The sequence below is a fragment of the Cynocephalus volans genome, chromosome 2, assembly GCF_027409185.1.
Source record: "Cynocephalus volans isolate mCynVol1 chromosome 2, mCynVol1.pri, whole genome shotgun sequence".
Taxonomy (NCBI): domain Eukaryota; kingdom Metazoa; phylum Chordata; class Mammalia; order Dermoptera; family Cynocephalidae; genus Cynocephalus; species Cynocephalus volans.
In genome coordinates this window covers 81,072,816-81,096,718 of record NC_084461.1, presented here as the reverse complement: position 1 = coordinate 81,096,718, position 23,903 = coordinate 81,072,816, and the positions used below count along the sequence as shown (strand labels likewise).

At 34.3% G+C, this 23,903-nt stretch overlaps 1 protein-coding gene across 4 annotated transcripts in view; it reads left to right on the top strand.

The window, feature by feature from the left end:
• The window catches only part of ARB2A (ARB2 cotranscriptional regulator A), a 440,538-nt gene that overhangs the window by 31,338 nt on the left and 385,297 nt on the right, over nt 1-23,903 (top strand). For 3 of the 4 annotated variants that reach the window (XM_063087441.1, XM_063087442.1, XM_063087444.1), the window contains exons 2-4: nt 2,293-2,410; nt 13,672-13,773; nt 15,796-15,896. In XM_063087441.1, the coding sequence (XP_062943511.1) occupies nt 2,311-2,410; nt 13,672-13,773; nt 15,796-15,896 (303 nt within the window). In that variant the 5' untranslated portion in view covers nt 2,293-2,310. The remainder of the gene's footprint in view (nt 1-2,292; nt 2,411-13,671; nt 13,774-15,795; nt 15,897-23,903) is intronic. The other variant, XM_063087443.1, reaches the window with a different exon arrangement.

Here is a 23,903-nt window from a genome sequence, read left to right as displayed (position 1 = left end):
TTGTTAAAGCAGTTACAAAGAAATAATTGTATAAATTGTATAAAATTTGGAGCCATTGAAAAAATAACGTAATAGTTTATATTTAGAAGAAATATCAACTTAGCAGAGGGATAGAGTAAAAAATGTGAGAAGTCCCCTGTAGACAGTTAATTTAGTTGTAGAATTGTTAGCAAAGGACACTGTGTGAAATCCCTCATTATGAACATTTCTCTTTAATTTCTGGTACAGGGTAGTGTATAATTAGGAGTTGCTGGTGAAACTTGTGTACAAACCTGTGGGACTTTGACAAATCAAGCTAATTCCTGAATGTAAATAAATAGCCCATACAAATACTGTTTTGTTATAACAGTGTTTTAATTATCAGTCTTAGTCTCATATATTTTATTTGTAGCTGCTTGGCAGTTTGATTTGGCAGCTAGAAAGTAAGCCCCTTGAGAGCAGTGACCGTATCTGTTTTATTCACCATTGCACCCCCAGAGTCTTGCACATTGCCTACCCTATAAACTAGGATGTGTTTCTTGAAGGAATATAGACACATTTCATTCATGTAGAATTTATAGAGTTTTGAGTTGTCTGTTCACAGAAGAAGAATAACAGCTATTTTCATGATAAGTGAAAATTCTTTCTCAAAAATCGTCTCATATTCTAGTTCCTCCTTTTAGGAAATCTCACACTATTGAGTAGCAATAATAGTGCTAGTTATAGCAATGATTGGCTATACATACCTTCTATAATTTTTAATTCTCAACCACAATTTTATCATGAATAAGCTGTATTTTATAAATGAGGAAACTGAAGATTTTGCAAGTGACTTGCCACAGGCTACAAAACTATTATTACGTGGTGAAGCTAGGATTCATTTAAATTAATTTTTAAAAAATATAAGCTAACATATGTTGAGCATTTAATTATGAATCAGGCACTATTCTAAATATTTTACATTTAACCTCACACTAACACTGTGAGGGAAGCATGATTACCATTTCCATTTCACAAATGTGGAAAATGAGGCACAGAGAAGTAAATTTGTCAAGGGCTCATGGCTAGTTAGTCGTGGAGCCAGAATGCCCTCTTTCTCTCACATCACATCACCTGCAGTTAGGATTGAGATAAGGGCAGCATTGGTTATGATCATTTGGAACATCCGTAGTTTAGAAATATTTATTTTCAGTATTAATTTTTTGAAAGTATTTTCTGCTACACACTCTGCTGATTATGGAAATGTCTCTATTTTTAAAGATAATTATAAAATGTACCTCTGAATGGAAACTGGAGTATACTTTGTGGGTAACAAATCAATTGGGTACCTCAATCAGAGAAATATTCTGTCTTGTTTTATGATTATCATGAATGTCGTTTTTATATAATTTCATTAATGGATTAATTGACTAAATTTAGTTTATATTTTTCCATTGTATACATTGCACATTTTTTCCTCTAAACTTTAAGAATAGTGGTTTGCTTTCCTGTTCATGGGCACCCTGGGAAAAGCCATCTATTTGTAGATTTAATACTTTCCCTTTCGCTGAGTGGAATAGATTTAGATGTTGCTGAGTCATAGTTTTAAAATGTGATTGTTGACTAGAGTGTCATTTATAGGGTATGGCTTCCAGACATTGAACTTGACAGAATTTCATTTTCCGTGGCTCACTCGGAAGAGTGTGGTGCTGATAACACCAAGGCCACGGGTTCGGATCCTATATAGGGATGGCTGGTTGGCTCACTGGCTGAGCATGGTGCTGACAGAATTTCATTTTTAAAAGGCTAATTTTTTCCCCTTTAAGTTGTGTTTTCAGTTACATTATGGGTGATTTGCAGATACTTTTTATATTTATTTATTTTCTCCTGACTGCATATTCCAGGCGGAAACTTCTGCCTTACAGTTTAAGAGAAATTTCAACTTTTTGAAACTACCTGAAGATATTTTTTAAAAACTTTAGGTGATAGAGAACTGAAAATAAGTAGTAAGTTTGGCTAAATTCAATTCAGCAAACATTAGGTATCTGTATGTATATGGTATTAAATATGTGTTTGGTGACGAAAGATGTAAATTTGACAAAAACTTGATAACCTCTGTTCCTGGGGCTTGTAAGCTGTTATGTGATGCTGATGAAAATACATAAATAACTATAATGCAAAGCAGGCAGTAATAAGTACTGTAGTATAGGCATCAACAAAGTACAGTGGGAAATCAGGATAGAGAGATTAATCCCAACTGGGAGGATCTAAGAAGTTCTCATGGAGTAGGTAGGATTTGAGTAGAGCTTAATTTATTGCTTTCATTCATTCTAGACTGTCTTCTGAAGATTGATGTCTATTTCCTTGAGCTCTTTAATTTTGTTGCCAATTTGGATAAACATGGCACAAATCCAGCAGGGAGGTCCAGATGAAAAGACTACAGCACTGAAAGGTACATACTTAATTTTGCTTTTTCAGGAAATTTTCTACACCTAATGAAGGTTTAGGAATATTTAGGTGGCCTTCCATTCATCTCAATTCTAAAATAAGAATAGCAGTAACTAAACTATTTGCAATTGTTTGTATCCTTCACAGCAACTATTGCAGTGTCTGAGATGTAGTAGGCACTCAGTAAATAAAAAGTAAATTGTAGAATCATGTAATTTTACAGTTCTATAAGCATTCTTAATGCTCTTCTTATTCAAGTCCATACATTTAGTGGAAAAATAAACACTATTAAAGACTAGTGCCCTACCATAATTTTGCTGATTAAAATGTCACACTGGCTTAGGATAATGATCTGCTTATTCCTGTATTCTGTCTTTGTGGCACTGGCACTAGGGATATTTTATGAGAGGCTCTCCATGTTAACACTTCAGAAGGACTGTGCCTTAGACATGGTTAGGATATTTTGAGTTCTAGACTTTTTAAAAAAAAATCTACTATCTAAAGTAATCTTACTTTTAAAAGAAATATTCATGGTTGAGCTTTTAAGATTTCTTCTTTATCACATATTTCAATTTGTCTAGTGACTTTGCTCAAAATCAGATTTTCTAAATAACCTGTGCGGGTTTTCACAGTTACTTTGTTTTATGGTGGAAAAATGTCTTATGGGTTTTCTAAATGTTGAGATGCCAGCTGGCTTAGTTCTTTTTGTGCTGCTGTAACAATATACCACAGACTGGGTCATTTATAATAAACAGAAATTTACTGACTGACAATTCTGGAAGTTGGGAAGTCCAATATCAAGGTGCTGGCATCTAGCAAGAGCCTTCTTGTTGCATCATCCCGTGGCAGAAGGTAGAAGGGCCAAGAGACAAAAGGGGGCCTAATCTTTTTATAATGGCAGTAATCCCACCCATGAAGGCTCTACCCTCATGGCCCAATCATCTCTTAAAGGTCTGACCTCTTAAAACTGTTACAATTGGCCACTAAATTTCAACATGAGTTTTGGAGGGGACAACATTCAAACCATAGCACCAGCTGTGCCAGATGATGGTGATTCCTTTTACTTAATTCAGTGTAGAGTCTGTCTGGTCTTCAAGGGTTCTGAGATATACTTTGTAGCAGATACACTTTCAGCCTCAGCTGAATACTTATCACACAGTCATGGCTACAGCTGCTTCTCTGAATTCTTGGCTGCTATCCTATCCTGGTGTTCCAGGCTGAATAATAGATACCTCAAGAATTTCTCCTACTAACTCTTTATCATGAAAGCCTCAAGCAGATTTGGGGTAAAGCAATCAATTTTTCAGCCCAATTTGTGTCACCTTGTCGCTGCTTTTAGAGGTAACGATCTATTGAAGGAATGGTATAACTGGTCCTTACCTACAAATATGGAAGATGACTAAGAGGATTGCTTTCTTTGGGTTTTCTAGACCAAGTCTCCTTACAAAAGTGAGAGATGATGATGGTGTGGATTAGATTGTTAGCAAGGGGAAGATGAAAAATTGACAAATTCTGGATATGTTTTGAAGGAATATATGACGTGATTTGCTGATGTATTGGACATGAAATATTAGAGAAGAAACTAAGGTAACTTTGAAGGTTCTTGGCTAAAATAGCTCAAAGATAGGTGCCATTCATTAGATTGAAGAAACATTGGAAAAAGCAGGTAGTGGATAGTGATGATGGAAAGCAAAAGTTAGGCTTTAGACATATTAAATTGAGATGTCACTTAAGTCTCAAAGTGTAGAAGGTAAGTCTGGAGTTTGGGAGAGAGTCCAGGCTAGAGATAAAATTTTGGGGACTCATTAGTGTAGAGATAATATTTTAAAGTCATGGTCTTCATTGAGGTCACCTGAGGTGTCAGTGTGGCTAGAAAAAAGAAGAGGTCTGAGGATTGAGCTTTGGGCACCCTGAGTTTTTGGGTCAGGGAGATGAGAAGGAACCCACAGAAGAGACTGAAAAAGGAATTTCTACTAAGATAGCCTGAGAATCAAGATCAAGAGAGAGATCCTGACACCAAATGAAAAAAAAGGGAGTAGTTAATTAAGTCATATGCTGGTGATAGGTCAGGTTAGATGAGGAATGAGAATTTACTTTTGGGTTTGACAATATGAACGTTGTTGGTGACCTTCAGAAAGAGCTGTTTTAGTGAATTGATGGAAAAGAAAGCCTGATTGGAGAATTTTCAGTAGAGAATTGGAAGAGAGGAATTGGAGACAGCTGTAGACAACCCTGTAGAAGGTTTTACTGCATGCTTGTATGCTGCTGGGAGTGATGCAGCACATTCAGAATAATGGATGATTTAGGGGTGAGGACAAGCAATATGTGTGGGAGTTTCCACCTATTAAATAGACATTCTGGGTTTCCTCCTAAATAGATTTTGTGCATCTTCAACTTTACCTGATGATGTGAAAATTTGACCTTTCAAGTTGTGGTCCTACTTTATACTCCTGAAAGCAGGATATGAATTCATATTGATATTATGGATTTTAGAGGTAGTATAGTGATGTTAAGAGTGTAGATAGTTTCTGGAGATAGAACTATCTGGATTCAAATTCAGGGTTTTCCTCTGACCATGGGTAAGTTGCTTAACTCTTCTCAATCTCTTTCTTCATCTATACAATAAGAATACTAATGCTGAGTTCACATGGGGTTGTAAGGATTAGCAAAGGAGTCAAATTGGAAATATTAGAAAATAAAATGGCAAAAGCACAGTAAAGTATATTTTAGAAACAACTTAGCAAACTGATTAAAACTATCCCCAGAATAGGAAGGCAACTGTATTCTTGAGTTTCTTCAAAACTGGCTTATGATGCACAAAACAATAAACTGATGATGGTTTCAGGTTTATATGGCAAGACTGCACACTTGAAGATTTAATTTTTTATGAATAGACAAGTGCTTCAGATAATGGCATAAATTTTGGGGAACTCATAAGATTGTACTAGTGGGCAGAAAAATGGAAGATAAAACTCGAGACAAGCGGGGATAAAGCAGTGCATTCTGGAAGAAAGAAGTTCAAGCTAATTGACTATAATAATGATAATGAAGATGGTGAGTGTGGTGATGATGACTGCTGTTATTAAAGGAAGGCATATTATGCATGAGACAATTTTGTCATCTCTTTTAGAGATGGCAATGAGGATAGCCTTGTAAGGAATTCTTCCATTTCTTAAAAAGATTTACAGTTTTACAGAATTTTAGTTTGTCTACTGGCTCTTATTGATTTGTTGAACCCATTTTTCCTGGATTTCTGGAACGACATTTCTTAGTGACTTGTTGCATACGCTTTTCCTGGATTTCTGGAAAGATGTTCTATTAGTTCCTGTGGGTTAGTTTTTATTTACTACTTCCTCCCGCCCCCAAATGTCTGCACTTTGCCATAGTGCCTTTTACTAAAAATTCATGTGGACATTAATAGACATTAATGCTGAATTATTAGTGACCATTATTTGTGATAGCCTTTGTTATTGTTCAGCAAATATTACTTTTCCTGCTCTTTGGGGAAGAGTATATTTACCAGCCTCTTTGATGAAGGTAATACCCTCCTGGGAGCTCTGTCTGATGTCTCATATATTATAAGGTCTTTTCATTCTGGATGATGGTCACACAAACTATTTGTAGCCCTGTGTGTACTTTGGGAATTGTTCAGCCTGTTGCTTTCCCTGTTCTTGGGTAATTTTTTCCCCCTGTATACATGGGTAAATACTCAAAGACAAAAGAAAATCCCTCTATAGTTCTGCTCAGTAATGTCTCTCTAAGCAGTTTCCTGTGCTCTCATTCTCTGCTCCCATATCTAGCCACTTATTCAAATTTTGATCTCTGTGTCCTCAATGTAGCAGCATCCTCATTCTTTGTTTGGATTCCTCCTGTTTGCTGTCCCTTAAACTGTCTCCAGACAATAAGCTAGGATAATCAAAGGGTTAATCTCATTTTTTTCTTTCAGTGAATACATTTCTGGCTTCCTGTGATCCAGCCTCTGAAAACTGTCCTTCCCCTGTATTATCCTGCTTTCTAGTTTTTAAGAAGAGTGGGAAGAATCCAATCCCTGTTATTCTACTTTGGGCAGAAGTAGAATTCCAGTAATATTTTAAATACTCATTTAGCCAATAAAGTTTTAATAAATAAAGATGTCAAATAGTATTTCTTTATTTTGGTGAAATATATATACCATGTAAAATTTACCATTTTAACTGTTTTTAAGTGTACAGTTCATTGGCATTAAGTACATTCATATTGTTGTGAAATTACCACCACCATCCATCCTTAGGACTCTTTTCACCTTGCAAAGCTGAAACTCTATACCTGTTAAGCAGTCACTCCCCATTCTCCTCCCCCCAGCCCCAGGCAACTACTATTCTGCTTTCTCTCTCTATGAATTTGATTACCCTAGGTATCTCATGTATGTGGAACCATCCAGTAATGGTTTGTGTTGCTGAATGACAGGGATATGTTCTGAGAAGTGTGTAATTATATGAACATCATAGAGTGTACTTACACAAACCTAGATGGTATAGCCTACTACACATCTAAGCTATAGGGGATAGCCACTGTTATATGTGCACTACGTAATTGTCTGAAAGGTTATATGGCACATTACTGTATTTGTCCTTCTGTGAAAGCTTATTTTACTACATATAATGTCTTTAAGGTACATTCATGTTGTGTCAGAATGTCTATCCTTTTTAAGGCTGAATAATATCCTATTATATGTATATACCATATTTTGTTTATTCATTTATATTAGCTATGCTTCTCCAGAGAAACAAAACCAATTGTGTGTGTGTATGTATTTACATATATGTATAAATATATACGTTTATATAAAGAGATTTGTCATAAAAAACTGGTTCACATGATAATGGAGGCTGAGAAGTCCCAAGGTCTTCCGCTAGCAAGCTGGAGACCCAGGAGTGCTGACAGTATAGTTCCAGTCCAATTCCAAAGAACTAATATGGAGGGGAGCCAATGGTGTAAGTTTCAGTTCTAGTTTGAAGGCAGGAGAAGACTAATGTCCCAGCTGGATGATAGTCAGGCAGAAAGGGCATATTCTTCCTTACTCAGGCTTTTTGTTTTATTCAGACCTCAAATGGTTGGATGAGACCCATACACGTTGGAGAGGGAATCGGCTTTACTTTGTCTACTGATTCAAATGTTAATCTTATCCAGAAATATCCTCACAGACACACCCAAAATAATGTTTAACCAAGTATCTGGACAGTCTGTGTCCCAGTCAGACTGATATGTAAAATTAACCATCACACCGTTCAACCATCTGTGTACACTTAGGTCGTTTCTACCTTTGGACTATTGTGAGTATTTTTGCTGTGAATGTTGGTGTACAAATATCTGTTCGAGTCCCTGTTTTCATTTCTTTTGGGTATGAAATGGTATTTTTATACATTTGTTGAATATGCTTAGTTGAAGTTTAGAATTCTTGTTGCTGAATCACTGTAATCACCAGAGCCATGTTTATTTACTTATTTATTGGTTATGAATATTCATGAAATACAAAGCTTATTGTTACCCCTCATGCCCTAGATGTGAAGGCCAGAACCATACTGGCAGCATGCCCATTACCACAAATTGCGATTGTACCTTGTGTCCCCCACCCAGTTATCCCCAACCTCCCTCCCCATCTCCCTCCCCCTTTCCCCCACTCTACTTTGTATCCCTAGGTATGTTCTCTCCCTCTGCAAGTCCAATGCACTACTGTGGTCTTTCTTTCCTTCCTTCTTTCTCTCTTAGCTCCCATTTATGAGTGAGTACATGTGGTATTTATTATCCCTCTGTGCTTTGCTTATTTGCTGATTACAAACTTACAAACACTCTTAGACCTAAAGAAAGAAATAGGCCCTAATGCATTAATAGTGGGTGATCTGAACACCCCTCTCTCAGTATGGGACAGATCTTCCAGGCAACATGTTAATCAACAAAAATACACAGAATTTAATCTACACAGGATTTAATCTACACCTTAGACCAATATATCTGACAAATATATGCAGAACATTTCACCCAACAACTAAAGAATATACTTTCTTCTCATCAGCTCATGGAACATTCTCCAGGATAGACCATGTATTAGGTCACAAATCTAGTCTTAGCATATTTAAAAAAATTAAAATCATTCCAGGTATCTTTTCAGAACACAATGGACTAAAACTGGAAATTAATAAAAGCAAAACTCTGGAATAAAAGCAAAACAAATACATGGATACTAAACAGTAGGTTCCTGAATGACCTATGGGCCCGAGAAAAAATTAAACAGGAAGTTAAAAAATTTCTTGAAACTAATGAAAATAAAGATACTTCATACCAAAACTTGTGGGATACTGCAAAAGCAGTACTAACAGGCAAATTTGTTGTAAAAAACACTTACATCAAAAGAGTGGAAAGACTTCAAATAAATGACCTAACACTATGCTGCAAAGAACTTAAAAAGCAACAACAATCTGATCCTAAAGGTAGTAGACAAAGAGAAATAATTAAGATCAGAGCAGAACTAAATGAAATAGAGACCCAAAAAACAATAGAAAAGATCAATGAAACAAAAAGTTGGTTTTTTGAGAAGATAAAATAGACAAACCATTAGCTAGGTTAACAAAAAAAAAAAAAAAAAAAGGAGAGGACCCAAATAACAAAAATCAGAAATGAAAAGGGAGACATTACAACTGACACCACAGAAATACGAAGAATCATTAGAGACTTATAAACAACTGTATTACAACAAATATGAAAACCTGGAAGATATGGATAAGTTTCTAGACACATACAAACTACCCAGATTGAACCAAGAAGAGATAAAAAACCTAAACAGACCAATAACAAGCAACAAGTTGGAATCGGTAATCAGAGCAGTGTTTTATAAAAAACAGTTGTGTCACATCTGATGCATGTTTAGTTTATATCGATTCAAGTCTACTGTGTTTTATAGGCAATTGAAGGGATTTTCAGTGGAAATCTTTCATTATACGTGACTTTTGCATAATCTGCTATCTTTGGAACCCAATCTCAGGGTAAAATGCAACTTTATAGTATTGCTTTCCTTTTACAAAGCAGAGAAATAATTTCTGACAGTTCCTTTCTATATGTCTTCTTAATGTTAATGAAATAAAAAATATCTGTATCCAGTACTCTAGTTGACAGAGGGAAAATTTGAGGAATGCCTTTTTACTTACTTGTTCATTTTATCATCAAAGAAACATTTTGAGCAAAGCAAAAGTATATTTTTGTATTCGTCACTGTTTATTCTTTATAATGGAAGAAAAGAGGGACAGAATATTATAAGGTTGAAATGATGTGTAGGATCAGTATGGCAATTTTGAAAGAACACTGAATTAGATGTTGCACTCTCTTTGTCACCTCTCTTCCCCTGGGTGATGGAGATGCAAAGGATTACTCAAAGCCCATTTCTTCTGAGCAGTGAGAAATGCCAAAGGGGTTAATTTTCTGGAACCCTCAAGAGAGAGACATTCCTCCTCGGGAAATTAACACCAGACTGGGGTTCTTTCTCAGTATTTATTCTCCAGGCCAGAAAGTTACAGAAAAGGAACATAGGTGGAGTTATGTCTAAGTATAGTTTAACAATAGAGGCTGGTAACATCAGTGAAATAACAAAATGACATTCCATAATGCCATTTGCAAAAGGTTAAGTCGATCCACCAACAAAAGCTTGTCCTTAGCAAATACTGTTTTTTCCTACAGCAGTTTCCTCAGTATTTTTACATAACAATAAAGTAACTTTAGGTTAACCTCCTCCAAGGACATCTGTCCTTGAGCCTGCAATTTTGCTGTATTACAGTTCTTTATCTACAACAGAGACTTTAGCCTGGGGAAATTTTCCTGTCTTTTGCAAGCTTAACATTTCTATACGTAATTTTTAAAAGTTAGTTTATACCTGAAACCACAGGGCTTTGGAAACTAGGCCCTGTGAAATACATTTGCTTTATAAATGATAGTATACTCCACAGTTAGATTTTGTTTATTTTATCAATCCCACCAACTCTTAAGCTATAATTTTGGACAAACCATTTTACCTCTCTGAACTCATTTCCTTGTCTGAAAGACAATGAAGATGATATTACTTACTATTTCTTAGGGTTGTGTGATCAAATGATGTAATGTATGTGAAAGTGCTTTGGAATCTTTAAAGTGATATGTAGATGTAAGGGTATACATTTTATGGTCTAAACTATAGAAAGAGAAAATGGCTATTAGACACAACACATCTGCTATATATTGGATGGTTTCTATGTGCCTGATTAGAAGGTATCTAAGTTTTGAATTGTGAAGCTGACTGTGAAGTGGGGGAATCTGATTTTGCCCCAGAACCTCAATTCATTTGAAGGAGAAAAATGAGAATCTTCTAGGTATTCTCAGTCAATTTTTGATATTAAAAAACTTTTGTCTTTTCTCTGTTTTGCAAGGAGGTACATGGCATGCAGAAATTTACCAGTGAATGAGGAATTGTCAGCATGTATCCCTTTTTAAGCCCAGCCTATGACATTTCTGTTTTCCAAAAATTTTCAAACACTTGTTTTATGTTGAAGATAGTATATTTTTGTGTGAGTTGAGGTTTATTTGATAGAGGAATTTGAACAATGCTAAGTAATGATTTTTTTTTTTTTGTTACTTATACAATTCTTTTTTAATTACTTCACCTCTAAGCAATCATTGAGAATTCGGTGAACTGTTAAAGTGCTAAGTATATGATAGGATTGATGGGCCTTTATATGATCAATACCTTCTACTAGTTGGAAATTTTCATGTTTTTCCGTGGGAGGTATTTCTATAGGCCTATGTAAAAATGAGTTTTTATTTTTTAAATTTTTTTTACTGAATCATAATCGATTCAGTAAAATGACCGGTAAGATGATCTTAACCCTTGACTTGGTGTTGTCAGTACCATGCTCTCCAAGTGAGCTAACCAGCCATCCCTATATAGGGATCCGAACCCGTGGCCTTGGTGTTACCAGCACCACACTCTCCCAAGTGAGCCACAGGCTCGCCCTGATTATACATATTTTTGGGATTCAGTGTTGACATATGTTGATCAAATCAATATTACTAGTATATATATTGTTGCAAATTGTATTATTCTTTATGTCCCTTGTCTAATCTCTCCTTATCCCCTTCTCTTTCTCCCCCCTCCCACCACTGATAACCCTAGATTTCATCTTTCCCTCTGAAAGAGTAATGGTTACTCCGTTGATTTGTTGCCTAGATGATTGGTTCAATGCTGAGAGGTGTGTTCAGGTCCCCCAATATTATCATAGAGCAGATGCTTCTTCTGTTTGGTGGCTTATTTTTGTGGTCTACAGAGGGAGACTAGAGATGAGGTAGACAAAATACTTTTTTCTCTAACATATTTTGATGATTTTTCATACAGGTGGATTTGTTATGTCTCTTTAAAAAAGAGATAGAAATAAAGTGTTACTTCTGAGATATTTCTTTTGTAAGAGAGGGACTAGTTTGCCTTCCAACATATGAGTATCTTAGGAGCTATTGTATTCAGGAACTTGAGTTAAAATGAAGAAAATCAAAACTTAACCTTTTTTCTTGATTTGACAAAAATGATTTAACATCTTTTTGGAACTGAATAAATTTGAAATTTATGTTTTTACTTTTGTGATTTTGGAAGTGACTCTAGATGACATATTTGAGGACTTTTGCCTCATTGTGTAATATGAGCCTAAAAGATACTTGTTGATAGACTGATTTTAGGGCTGGGGTAGGAAACATACATGAGGAGCCTAGAGCATCTTGTATAATAAAAAGTAAGGAAATCCTCAAAAAACAAAAAGATAAGAGCATATCAAAGGTAGACAGGGGACACTGAAAGAGCTTACAATGAATGACCAGTGACTGGAACAATTTGAGAAACAAAATAAATGATGTATTGGATTGTAACTGAAAGTATGCAGTAAATATCTATGAGTCCATATTGATATAAATAAATGATTGAATAAATGTGTAGACATTTATATAGAAGAGAGGCAAGTAATTACAAATAATTTATGTAGATGTTTTTTTTGGGTGGGGGGTGGCATAATTCCTTCCCTCTCTCCGAGGGTGGGCCAGACTTAGTCACTTCCAAAGAATAGATTATGGAAAGGGAAAAATAATAATTTTTTAGTGGAGAAGGCTGGCAAATACTACTTTAAGCAAGTGATGAAGATTAACATCACCAGTGATGTCCTGTGGGTGTCATGTTCCCTTTGACATGATGTGATGAGAATGGCAGTTCACCTCTGTTATATTCTTTCCAGAAGCTTAAAACCCTAGTCTAATCACAAGAAAAAATATCAGACAGACCCAATAGGGTCATTCTATGAAATATCTGAATAGTCTTGAAACTGTCAAGATCACAGAAAAGAAAGAAAGACTGAGGACTGTCACAGACTAGAACATACTGGGGAAAAATGATAACTACATGCATGTAATGTGTTATCTTTGGTGGAATCCTGGAACAGAAAATGAACATTAATGGAAAAACTGGTGAAATGTCAATAATGTCTGGGCTTTAGTTAGTAGTAATGTACCAATGCTGGTTTCATCCGTTTGACAAAGGTACCATGGTGATGTGCAATGTTAACAACAGGGGGAACTGGGTGATGGGTATATGGACGAGTGTACTATCTGTACTATCTTCACCTTTTCCATAAATCTAAAATTATTCCAAAATAAAATGCTTATTTAAAAACAACTCAACAGATTTTTTTTGGTTGAGTGGAATTAAATGATTTGAAGAATAGAAACTGCTTTATATCAACCAATTTTTGTCAGTTAGCATGTTTTAACATTTTCTCCCCTAAAAAATGGAATAATATGCTATATTACCACAATTTAGATTTATAATGAGATTTAGATTCATAAACAATAGTTTTATTTATATGTAAGATTTAATGACCTTTTAGAAGTCATATTCATGTCTGAAACTTTTAAGTTATAGAATGAGGTTAATAAGGTACAAATGAATAGCTATCTATTTTGAAGAGAAGTTAATGATTTAATATAGTGTTACACAGGATCTGAGTTGTAATTGTTTTGAGAATTATAATTATCGAACTGCTTATGTTGATACTATGCTTGATCATAATGTAGTATTTTGGACTTAAAAATTTAATAGCATCATCAATTAAAGCAACACATAAAAATTAATCTAATAGAACAGGAGAATACTTAAAAATGATTTAAAATATAATCTTTGTTATTAACTATGAAAATGAATATTAGTAAATTTTATATAATTTTTTTTTCTAGATTTATTATCTAGGATAGATTTGGATGAACTAATGAAAAAAGATGAACCACCTCTTGATTTTCCTGATACCCTGGAAGGATTTGAATATGCTTTTAATGAAAGTAAGTGGTATATACTATATGTAAAATATTTTCAACAATGCTAATAGAATCATAGGACAGATATTATTTGATAAACTTAAAGGCCAGCTGAAAAGTTTTGTGTATTTCTTTTGAAAAATAATGACTTATCCTTGCATGTTAAAATCCTTCATTCAAGTGAAAAAACCAAGGAACAATTTCCCATCATTGTCAAGTCACGTAAACTGATGGACATGAAATTGATTCAGCTTATGTATTTCAACCTCGAGTGTTCAACTTCCTGGTATCCAATTGGAACTCCTGATTAAGTTATATAGAAAGATGCTACTGTTTCACCTGTTTTTTAAAATGAAATGACTGAAAATAATTTTGTGTGACAATATTTCAAAGCATAATACTCAATTTTCCATTATTTTTCATGTAACATCCTTGTTTTAAATTTATTAAGTTCTGAATAAAATAACCTTTACACTTAGGATGTGGAAGAACATACCATAGATTGCAAGGATGTTCTAGAACAAAGAATCATGATTCATTGGATTGATAATACACTGTTATACTTAAAGGGTAATGTTATTACAGGGTAGATAGCATTTGGGTTGTAGTTTTCTGTTTGTTGCTGTGCACCAACTGACTTGGTGATCTGTCATCATTGCATTAGTGGATATCCTTTTACAATATCAGTTATAGGTGTTAGGACTTATAATGACAGTCTCTATGTTACTAGAATGTTAAATGAGTTTAAACTGAAGATACTAGAAACTTTGATCTTCTTTCTGATATTACTTTTCATGCATTATTTATTATTCAAGATATTTTATGCCAATGTACAAGTATTTATAAGTAGTAATATTTTGCCTGAGAGGCAGAGGGGTTAAAGAAATTGGCTTGGCCCATGGTCTTTTTCTGTCCTGGTTACTGGGGAAATACTCCTGAGGAAAGAAAGAGAACAGGTGGCATGGTCATTTTTCCTTTTAAACATGCTGATAATTTAATCTTTTAGTAAATACAGACTGATGTTTGCTATGAGGAGAGTTCTTATCTATGGAATATTTTGAGCAGGATGACTGGTTTAGCACTGTTAATGGTAAACAAACCTACAATCTTTGGATAGATGAAGCACATTTCTCTGAAGAATATCACATGAACAGTACAGCTCTGGTGCATAAAAAGGAAAAATGGAAACCCAAATGCTCACCGATGTGTGAGGTAACCCATATTCCTGACTTAGAGACCTCACCTGTTCTGGGCCAGAGTGCTATCCAGTGGGAGGAAAGGAGCTGGGGCTCAATGCCAGGATGTCTCAGGTTTCTCCCTCCTTTGCCTGTGCTGCTTGATTGCTTGTACCCTTGAAATTATTAGTAAAGCTTAGTCGTTATCAGTAAAGTTCTCTGATTTGAGTGAATCTGATTTGACAGTTGAAACACGTCTTAGCTCACAGCCTCTCTGCAGTTTCCATTTGATATCCTACCCATATTTCAAGACCTAGTTGAGAAATCTCACTGAAACCTTCTGAACCTGTCCTAGCCTATAGGGATTCTTTATTTTTCCAAAACCCTTCTAGACTTTATTGTGTACATGAATTGCCTGTGGCAGTTCTTAGATTGTTGACTTACTTCATTCTTGTTTGTTTGACTTCCTCTAAAGCTTCTAATATTTATGCTTTTTTACTTCTCAGTTAGCCTTTAAGCTTCTTGAAAGGACTGGGACCATGTTCATGGCAATAGCTAGTCGTGTTTATAATGTAAATGTGTTCAAAGCCGTGAATGATTTCTGCTATGTAGGCCCTCAAATACTGTTAATTTGCTTTAGATTAAAAAGGTGAAGATCAAGAACAATAGCTTTTGAGTACTTGGGGGACCATTCTTTTATTCTGTTTATATGCTAGTATCATATTGACATATGAAGAAAAAAAATCTAATTAAAAAAGTAAACTGGTCTGAGAAGGTTATTTCAAATTTTTATCAGACATTATTTGTTGTACTTTCCATATTATTGTAAATGTACTCTGAATCATAGCAGTATTGTTTGTTTATCTTCTAGAGGGGCAGTTAAGACACACAAAAACCGGGGAACCATTTGTTTTTAACTACCGGGAAGACTTGCACAGATGGAACCAGAAAAGATACGAGGCTCTAGGAGAGGTATGTCACATATACTTCTTAACTTTGTTTTTTCCAACTTTAAATACTCAGAATAAAGGTTTTGAAGATGCAGCAGTTCATGCACTCTTTCTACAAAAAGTGATTATTAAAAGGTTTTTGCTTTTTTTTTGATTATTTTTAGTGGTTATGTTAGAACCATATTCTAGGTTTCAAAGTTTCTGTTTTTATACAAACATACCCCTCCCATGACCTTAATAGTTTATAGTGAGTTATTACATAGGGAAACGAAACCATGCCAAATTTTAATTTTATTTTTTTAAGTGTTTTTAAGAGGCTGAATCCTCCACTGTGCCAGGAGGGATAAGTATTCTTTCAAGTGTTTATTTACATGAAGAAGATTGATATTTGGCTAATAAATTGAATCTAACCTGCTTACTTTTGACTTGGTAAAGGATTAGGCCTTGTGAACATTAGGTACCTCACATGGTATCACCAGTAAGAACATCTGAAAATGTCATTTGTCATTTAGGTGAATGTTTTGTTAAAGCCAAAAGTTTTACTCATTCTTTGTCATATTAAGTGTTCATTTTTAGTTAAATGCTGATGAATATGTTTGTTTAGTGTGATAACTAGACAGGTATTTTACTATTCTAAGGAAAAGCTTAAACTTTCATATTCCTTTTTGTCTTTTTAATAAAGTAGTCAAAATGAATTAACTTGATTAAATAATAGCATAAAGAATATATGATAGCATACGTAATAGCGTAAGGAATATACAGTTTGCTGGGAGACAGTTCTCCTTGGGTCTCTTGCATTTCTGCATGTCTCTGAGTAAAGGCTTTGACAGCTTTTGTTCTAGACTTTTTGGAGATATTTGTATAGGAAAATAGGCCCTGAAGGTGGAGATTGTGTCTCCCTCAAAGGCAGCAGGCAGATTATTTGCTGTCCAAGGTAATAAAGATAATGCTCCTCCCTTTCCCCACAGGTGACAAAGGATGGCAAGTTTGCTAGCAGCTCCCTTATAAGATTGGGTTTCCTAAGTTTGAGGTTCCTCAGCTATGACACAATCCCATTGTATGCTCAGCATCCACCTGGGCCTATCCACATTGCCTCTTTGGGATTTGAGGGGCAAGAGGAACATATGAAAACATGAAGCTCATGTTGCCTGCTGTACTCTGATTAATAAAGTTCTTTGCTTCTAACCCAGGAGTCTAGTGTTTTCTAGCAGCATTCATGAAACTGTGCAGGCGAACTTGTTAGCTTGCAAGCAGTGTAAAATCCCACAGTTAAAAAAACTTCACAGTTCTTGACAGTCAGTGTTCTCTAGCATTTATAATAAATATATTCGGTCCCCTGAATAATTTCTGCTGCATGTAAAAAAAAAGCTTGCCTATTTCCACTTGAATTATATGCACAAACTGGTAATATTTTGATTATAAAATAACCATACTATAATGGACTTGCAGAAGAACTAGTGTTTTTTGTTTATGTTTTTACATGGGGCTTACATTATAAAGTTTCCATAAGCTATGCGCACCAGCTCATTTGAACAGGTTGCTATTCTCCCCACATTCCTTATCCTTTTTGGCATCTGCATCTTTTTTACTCTTGACTTGTATCCTCCAGCATCACCTATATCAAAATCTAGCTAGTGTGTCTTGTTAGGTCATCTCATGTGTAAATGATTCCTTTCTCCTAGGATCTCATACCTAATTCTTTGGACATATAGGGGGTTATAGATTTATTCTTGGTGGACCTTATTACACAAGAATTAAAATAAAAAATAAAAAAATAAAAGAGCAAGAGAATACTGAGGAAACACCTATGAAGGTGAAGGTGAAGGAAAAGGCAGGAAGAGCCTTCAGACTTGACAACTGAGAAGTAAGAGAGGAAAGAAAGGAATGGTAGTTAAAGCCCTGAGTTACAGTATAGGTCTCTGAATGTCTAGTCTACTCAATGGAGAGTGCCAAGCAAAAGTCCATTAGAAGAATTACACTGTGTATATTTCTGGACTCTTGTAATCTGTTACCTTGGTGAGTTTTCTATTTTTGTGTTATTACCATACTGTGTTAATTACTGCAGCCTCATCGTAGATTTTTTCCCCAAGTTTATTGAGGTATAATTGACAAATAAAAATTGTATATATTCAAGATATGGAAAAAAAAATTTAAGTCTTTGATTATTGTTTATATAGAGGGAGCATATTCTGTATTATGTACATTACTACCTCCCATCCCTCCTGTGCCTGCATTCACATTTGTGTTCGTAATCAAGACTGGCCCCAAGTGATCATGCAAAATCACAGCATTTAACTTTTTTTTTTTTTTTTTTTTTTTGTCATTTTTTTCGTGACCGGCACTCAGCCAGTGAGTGCACCGGTCATTCCTATATAGGATCCGAACCCACGGCGGGAGCGTCGCTGCGCTCCCAGCGCAGCACTCTACCGAGTGCGCCACAGGCTCGGCCCACAGCATTTAACTTTTAATGAAATGTTTCTTAAATTTAGATCAGTGGGCCCCCCTCAGCTTCAAGTACCATCCCTTTTCTTCCCCAATATATCGATCAAAAGTAAACATAATTTTCTAACATAAATCTCAGCACAACAGAAGTCCCAGGGCTTGGAGAGGGAAAGTCTGGTTGTTAGTATTTATTCCATACCATCTCGCTTCTCATGTCATGTTTGGAATACTTATTTTCATTGCCCATTTCACTATTGAAAGTTGGTTATTAATTGAATTTTATTTCCTACATCTTAGGAGTGAGTTGTATGAGTTTTAGTTATATACCAATAATGACAGTTTTCACTATAGTGAATTAGTTTGTTTGGATTTTATTATAGAGATTTAATGCATCTGTGGGTCTGTCTTTTCACTCTTATTTCATGATTTCCATTTCTGAGCCATGCCTTCAAGTTAAATTTAACCAACTTAGTACTCTCCATTCATACTTCCCTTTGAAATGCCTCTCCTCCCTTATCGCAAGACCCCACCTCCTCCTGCCTTCTAATTTTGGTTCAGATGTCTCCTCCTTTTAGAAGTCTTCCTTCATCTCCTCTCTTAACTCTTTCTTTTTCTCTTCTCAATTTCCTTTTTTCCCATCCTCTTTTTCTTCTATCTTGTCTTATGCAAAAAATGATTTAAGGTTACTTTAAAATGAATGCCATTGAACAAGATTTAAATTAAAAATAAATAAGAAAGTAAGCAAAAAAATAATGTTAGTAAAGTAAAGGCATGAGTTTGCTATATTTTTCATATGCCACTTATCACTCTGCATTTACATTATTTTTTTAATGCATTTTTTTCCTTAAGCAATTGGGGGAAACTTTCTGTGTCCTTATATTTGTTGAATAATAAATTAGTATGAAACAGATATATAAACTTTATTATAAATTCTGTATCTATGCATTTTAAAAAATTTCTTAATATTAAGAATTTAAATATAAAGATGTGTAGTTTCTTATTTGAAGAAAGGAAAATGATAATGATAATTTTCCTGTTTGTAAAGTTAAATGATTTTTAATTATTTTTATTTCAATTCCCATTTAAGATCTAGAAATTTTAGAATATTAAGGCTTTGCTGATTAAAATTATTTTATAAAAATATACTATATATATGGCATATTCTACTGGAAAATTTTAACCTTCATAGTCAAACTTCAGACTTTTATCATAATAATTCAGAAACTGTAAGCTCTTATGTAACTAACTGTCCATAGTTCCTAGAAAACAAATAAACCTTTGTATTTAAATTCCGGAAATAATTTAATGCTTTATGTTACCAATAAGAGCTCTGTTCCATTAAGTGAGAACCTGTGAAAAGCTTCTCACCATGTCCTGGACATAGAAGCACTGAAAACCGTCCTCTCTCCTCATTGGTGGTCATAGGGGAGGATTCAGAAGATAGTGCAAATTTTAGTTTATTGCCTGAGAGCCTGTCTTAATGAACAGCTTTTGATATGTTTAAGATTGAAGTTCTGAGAAAACAGATTTTGACTTCAGCCAACAATCTAAATGAAAACCCCTTCTGTTTTTTTAGTGTTTTCCTTCTGAATATCGAGTTTTGTCTTTAGCCAAGAGCTACTATGTTTCACAACTGCCATTTTAGTTTATGTTTATTTCTCTCTCAAGGAAATTATTGTAGCAGTCATTCAGCAGAAATTGTTTTTAAGACTTGTTCCTGAGATGCTCTGTCCTTTCAATGGAAATTAAACTTATTGTGTAAGAAAAATAAACTGAGATGTCAGTTTGTTTTTAGAATGCCATGCCATGATACACAAAAGGATACTCTTTACATTCACATAGTAACGTTTTTATAGTCAAACAAATGCTTTTGCTGATATGTATGTATTTTTATGCTATCCACATATAGCTTGAAAAAAATATACAACCCTTAATAAATTTGGATAATTTCTCTAAATTTAGAAAGATACTGTCAGCTTCAGGAGGTGGGAGAGTGGTGAGAAAGGATAATTTTCAAAACGGAAGTCTTTAGTGTGTGTATATTGGAGTTGAATGCCAAGAAATAATTCTTCTGTTAGAGTTCATCAGAAAGACTAGAAAGACTATCATGTTCATTAGTAAATAGGATGGTAGAAACAACACCTGACCTGTGAAATTTTCTTTGCTATATCTTTTATGTCAATACTGAATTACTATTAAATGGAGAATTTCTAATCAAGCAAAAATTATAATGAAAGATTCTGTTTTCTTGCCTAATTTGGGCCTCTGCATTTTCTTTGATATGTATCTGGATAGCCTATTTAAGCATTAATAATTGTCTGTGTAAGTGATCTTTCATCTCCTTGGTTAAATTTATTCCTAAGTTTTTTTTTTTTTTGTAGTATTGTAAATGGAATTGTAACCTTGATTTCCTTTTCCAGTAGTTCACTGTTAGTGTACAGAAATGCTACTGATTTTTGCATGTTGATTTTGTATCCTGCAATATTAGTATAACAGCTTTTTGGTGAAGTCTAGGTTTTTTATACAATCTCATTTATAAGATCATGTCATCTATAAACAGGGACACTTAACTTCTCCCTTTCCAATTTTAGAATTTCTTTCTATTGCCTAATTGCTCTGGCTAGAACTTCTAGTACTATGTTGAATAGAAGTGGTAAGAGTGGGCATCCTTGTCTTATTTCAGATCTTAGAGGAAAAGCTGTTTTTCCTCACTCAAAACATTGGTGGAAGGAATTGAAGAAGACAAGAAATAAATGGAATGATATCCCGTGTTTATGGATTGGAAGAATTTATATTGTTAAAATGTCCATTCTACTCAAAATGATCTGCAGATTCTTTGCAATCCCTATCAAAATGCCAAAGACATTCTTTACAGAAATAGAAAAATAAAAAAAAATCCTAAAATTCTTATGGAACCACAAAAGACCCCACATAGCTAAAGCAATCTTGAACAAAATGAACAAAGCTGGAGGCATCACACTACCTGACTTAAAAAAAATGCTACAAAGCTATAGTAGTAACCAAAACAGCATGGTACTACTGATGTAAAAACAAATACATAGACAAATGGACCAGAATAGAAAGCCCCCAAATAAATCCACACATTTATAGCCAACCGATTTTTGACAGAGGTGCCAATAACACACAATGGGTAAAGGACACTCTCTTCAATAACTAATGTTGGGAAAACTAGATATCCACATGCAGAAGATTGAAACTAGACCCTTCTCTCTCACCATATACAAAAATCAACTCAAAATTCTGTCATTCATAGCGACATAGATGAACCTGGAGGACATTAAGTGAAACAAATCAGAAACAGAGAGACGAATACTGCATGGTCTTACTTATATATGGAATCTAAAAATGTTGATCTTATAGAAGTAGAGAGTAGAGTGGTGACTACCAGAGTCTGAGGTGGTTGGGGGAAGGAGGTTTGGGGAGATGTTGGTCAAAGAGTACGACAGAGGAATAAGTTCAAGAGATCTATTGTGTGGCATGGTGACTATAGTTAATGACAATATATTGTATCCTTAGAGAATGTTAAGAGTGGATGTGAAGTGTTCCCACCACAAAAATTATGTGAAGTAATACATTTATTAATTAGCTAGATTTAACCATTCTACAGTATATATACACTTAAAAACATCATGCTGTACATGACAAATACATACAATTTTATGTCAATTTAAAAAAACACCACCAAAATTAGATGCTTTGCACATTTAACAAAAACATTAATAAATTGTCACTGTGCTTAATAAGAGAATAGCAGCAATTAGGTAGTCTTATAAGCTTGACTCTTTATTAATGGATAAGTTTACAGTTACAAAAAAAAGCTAAGGACCTAATTTTTTCTCTTAGACCGAAATTAGTAATATGTCTTGTAAAATAGGGGAAAATTACTGAAAAACATTACATTTAAAAAAATGAAATTTATTAAATAATGTAGACCAGTGTTGTTTTATAGGTTTTTTTCAGTGGCTATATTCAGGTTTTTGAAACTAGGAGCAACTTAGGAACAATAATACAAATTATTTTAATACTCAAATATTTGAATATAATGTGATTATCTGTGTGTAATTTATACCTTTATCTAATGTGAAATTCATACCTCCTGTAATGTGCTGGCCATCAGGAAATCTGGGTCCTAGTTCTAGCTCAGTGACATCTGTGTAATTTTAGAAAAATAATATTTGTAAGCCTCTACTGTAAAATCGGAATAGAATTATTTGTACTGTTACAAAGAACGAGTAAAATGGGTACATGAGATGTCATTTTGTATACTTTAATGTGCCATGCAAATATTAGAAGCATGGGAGGATAATAAAACTGCATTGTTTAATATTTCTAATTTATCTTTATTATTGATATTATAAAAGTTTAATTTCTTGTTTTTCTCTCTCCTTTCTGTCTACTTATCATTGCCAACATCAAGCTTATCTTTCTATAGTAGAGAGAAAGAAATGGCCAGTGTCCCAGAGTTTATTAGAAGTCTCCTTTGACTTCCATTTTTCTCTGACATCCATTTCTATAAGTGGAATACTACATCTAGGATGGTAGTTGTGATTAGACGTCTTAGAATTGGAAAAAAAATAGTCACCAAAATAATTTTCTGTGTTCTATGGTTGAGAAAAACTGTAGGCCTCTTAAAAGCAAGGTGACATTGACATGTGAACAGACAGGGACTAGTTGAACAGAATACAAAGTTCAGAAATACATGGAAAGTCCAAATATATGTGGAAATATAGTTTATGTTAAGGTGTAGTCATAAATCACTGGGGGAAAAAGGGACATTTAGTAATTGATCGATAAGCATCCTTAAGAATATAAAATTTAACTTTTCATCACAACGTACACCAGAATGAACTCCAAATGAATAAGAGCTCTAAATGGAAAAAAATGAAACAAAATGGTAACACTGATTACGGTCTTGAAATTCCAACCTAGTAATAATGATTGTGGTTTTGAAATACTGTTTCCCATTAAAACAAGTTCTTTAGAGAAATGCCTGATTCCATTCTGGGGCAAGAATTGAATGCCATGAGCCTGGAATATCTTTTCTTATCAGATAGCAAGGAAGCATCCGAAGACTACTTTGTTCTAAAAATTGGGTGGGAAAAAACACCCACAAAACTCCCTAGTGGGTAAAAGGCATGAACAAGCAGTTCACAGGGAAAGAAATACAAATAGGCTCTAAACATATGAAAAGATGTTAAACTTCATTTGAAATGTTTAACCACACTTAGTAGATGAGGCTGTAGAGAAACAGGACCTCTGATATGTTCTTGGTGAGACTGTAAAATAGTAAATCCCTTTAGAGGGGAAATTACCAATATTTTATGAAATTACAGATATGTTTTCCCTTTTGTTTGAGAAAGGAGGAGAAAGAAATATATGTATTTGTTGTTTGTTTATTTTTGTGGAAAAAAACTAGAAAGATAAACTCAAAATTTATAACATTCACTGATCTATGGGGAATGTGGAGGAATGGTGTGTTTCCATTTCTGTTGCTTATAACAAAATACCTGAAATTGGGTGATTTATAAAGAAAAGCAAAATTTATTGCTTACAGTTCCTGAGGCTG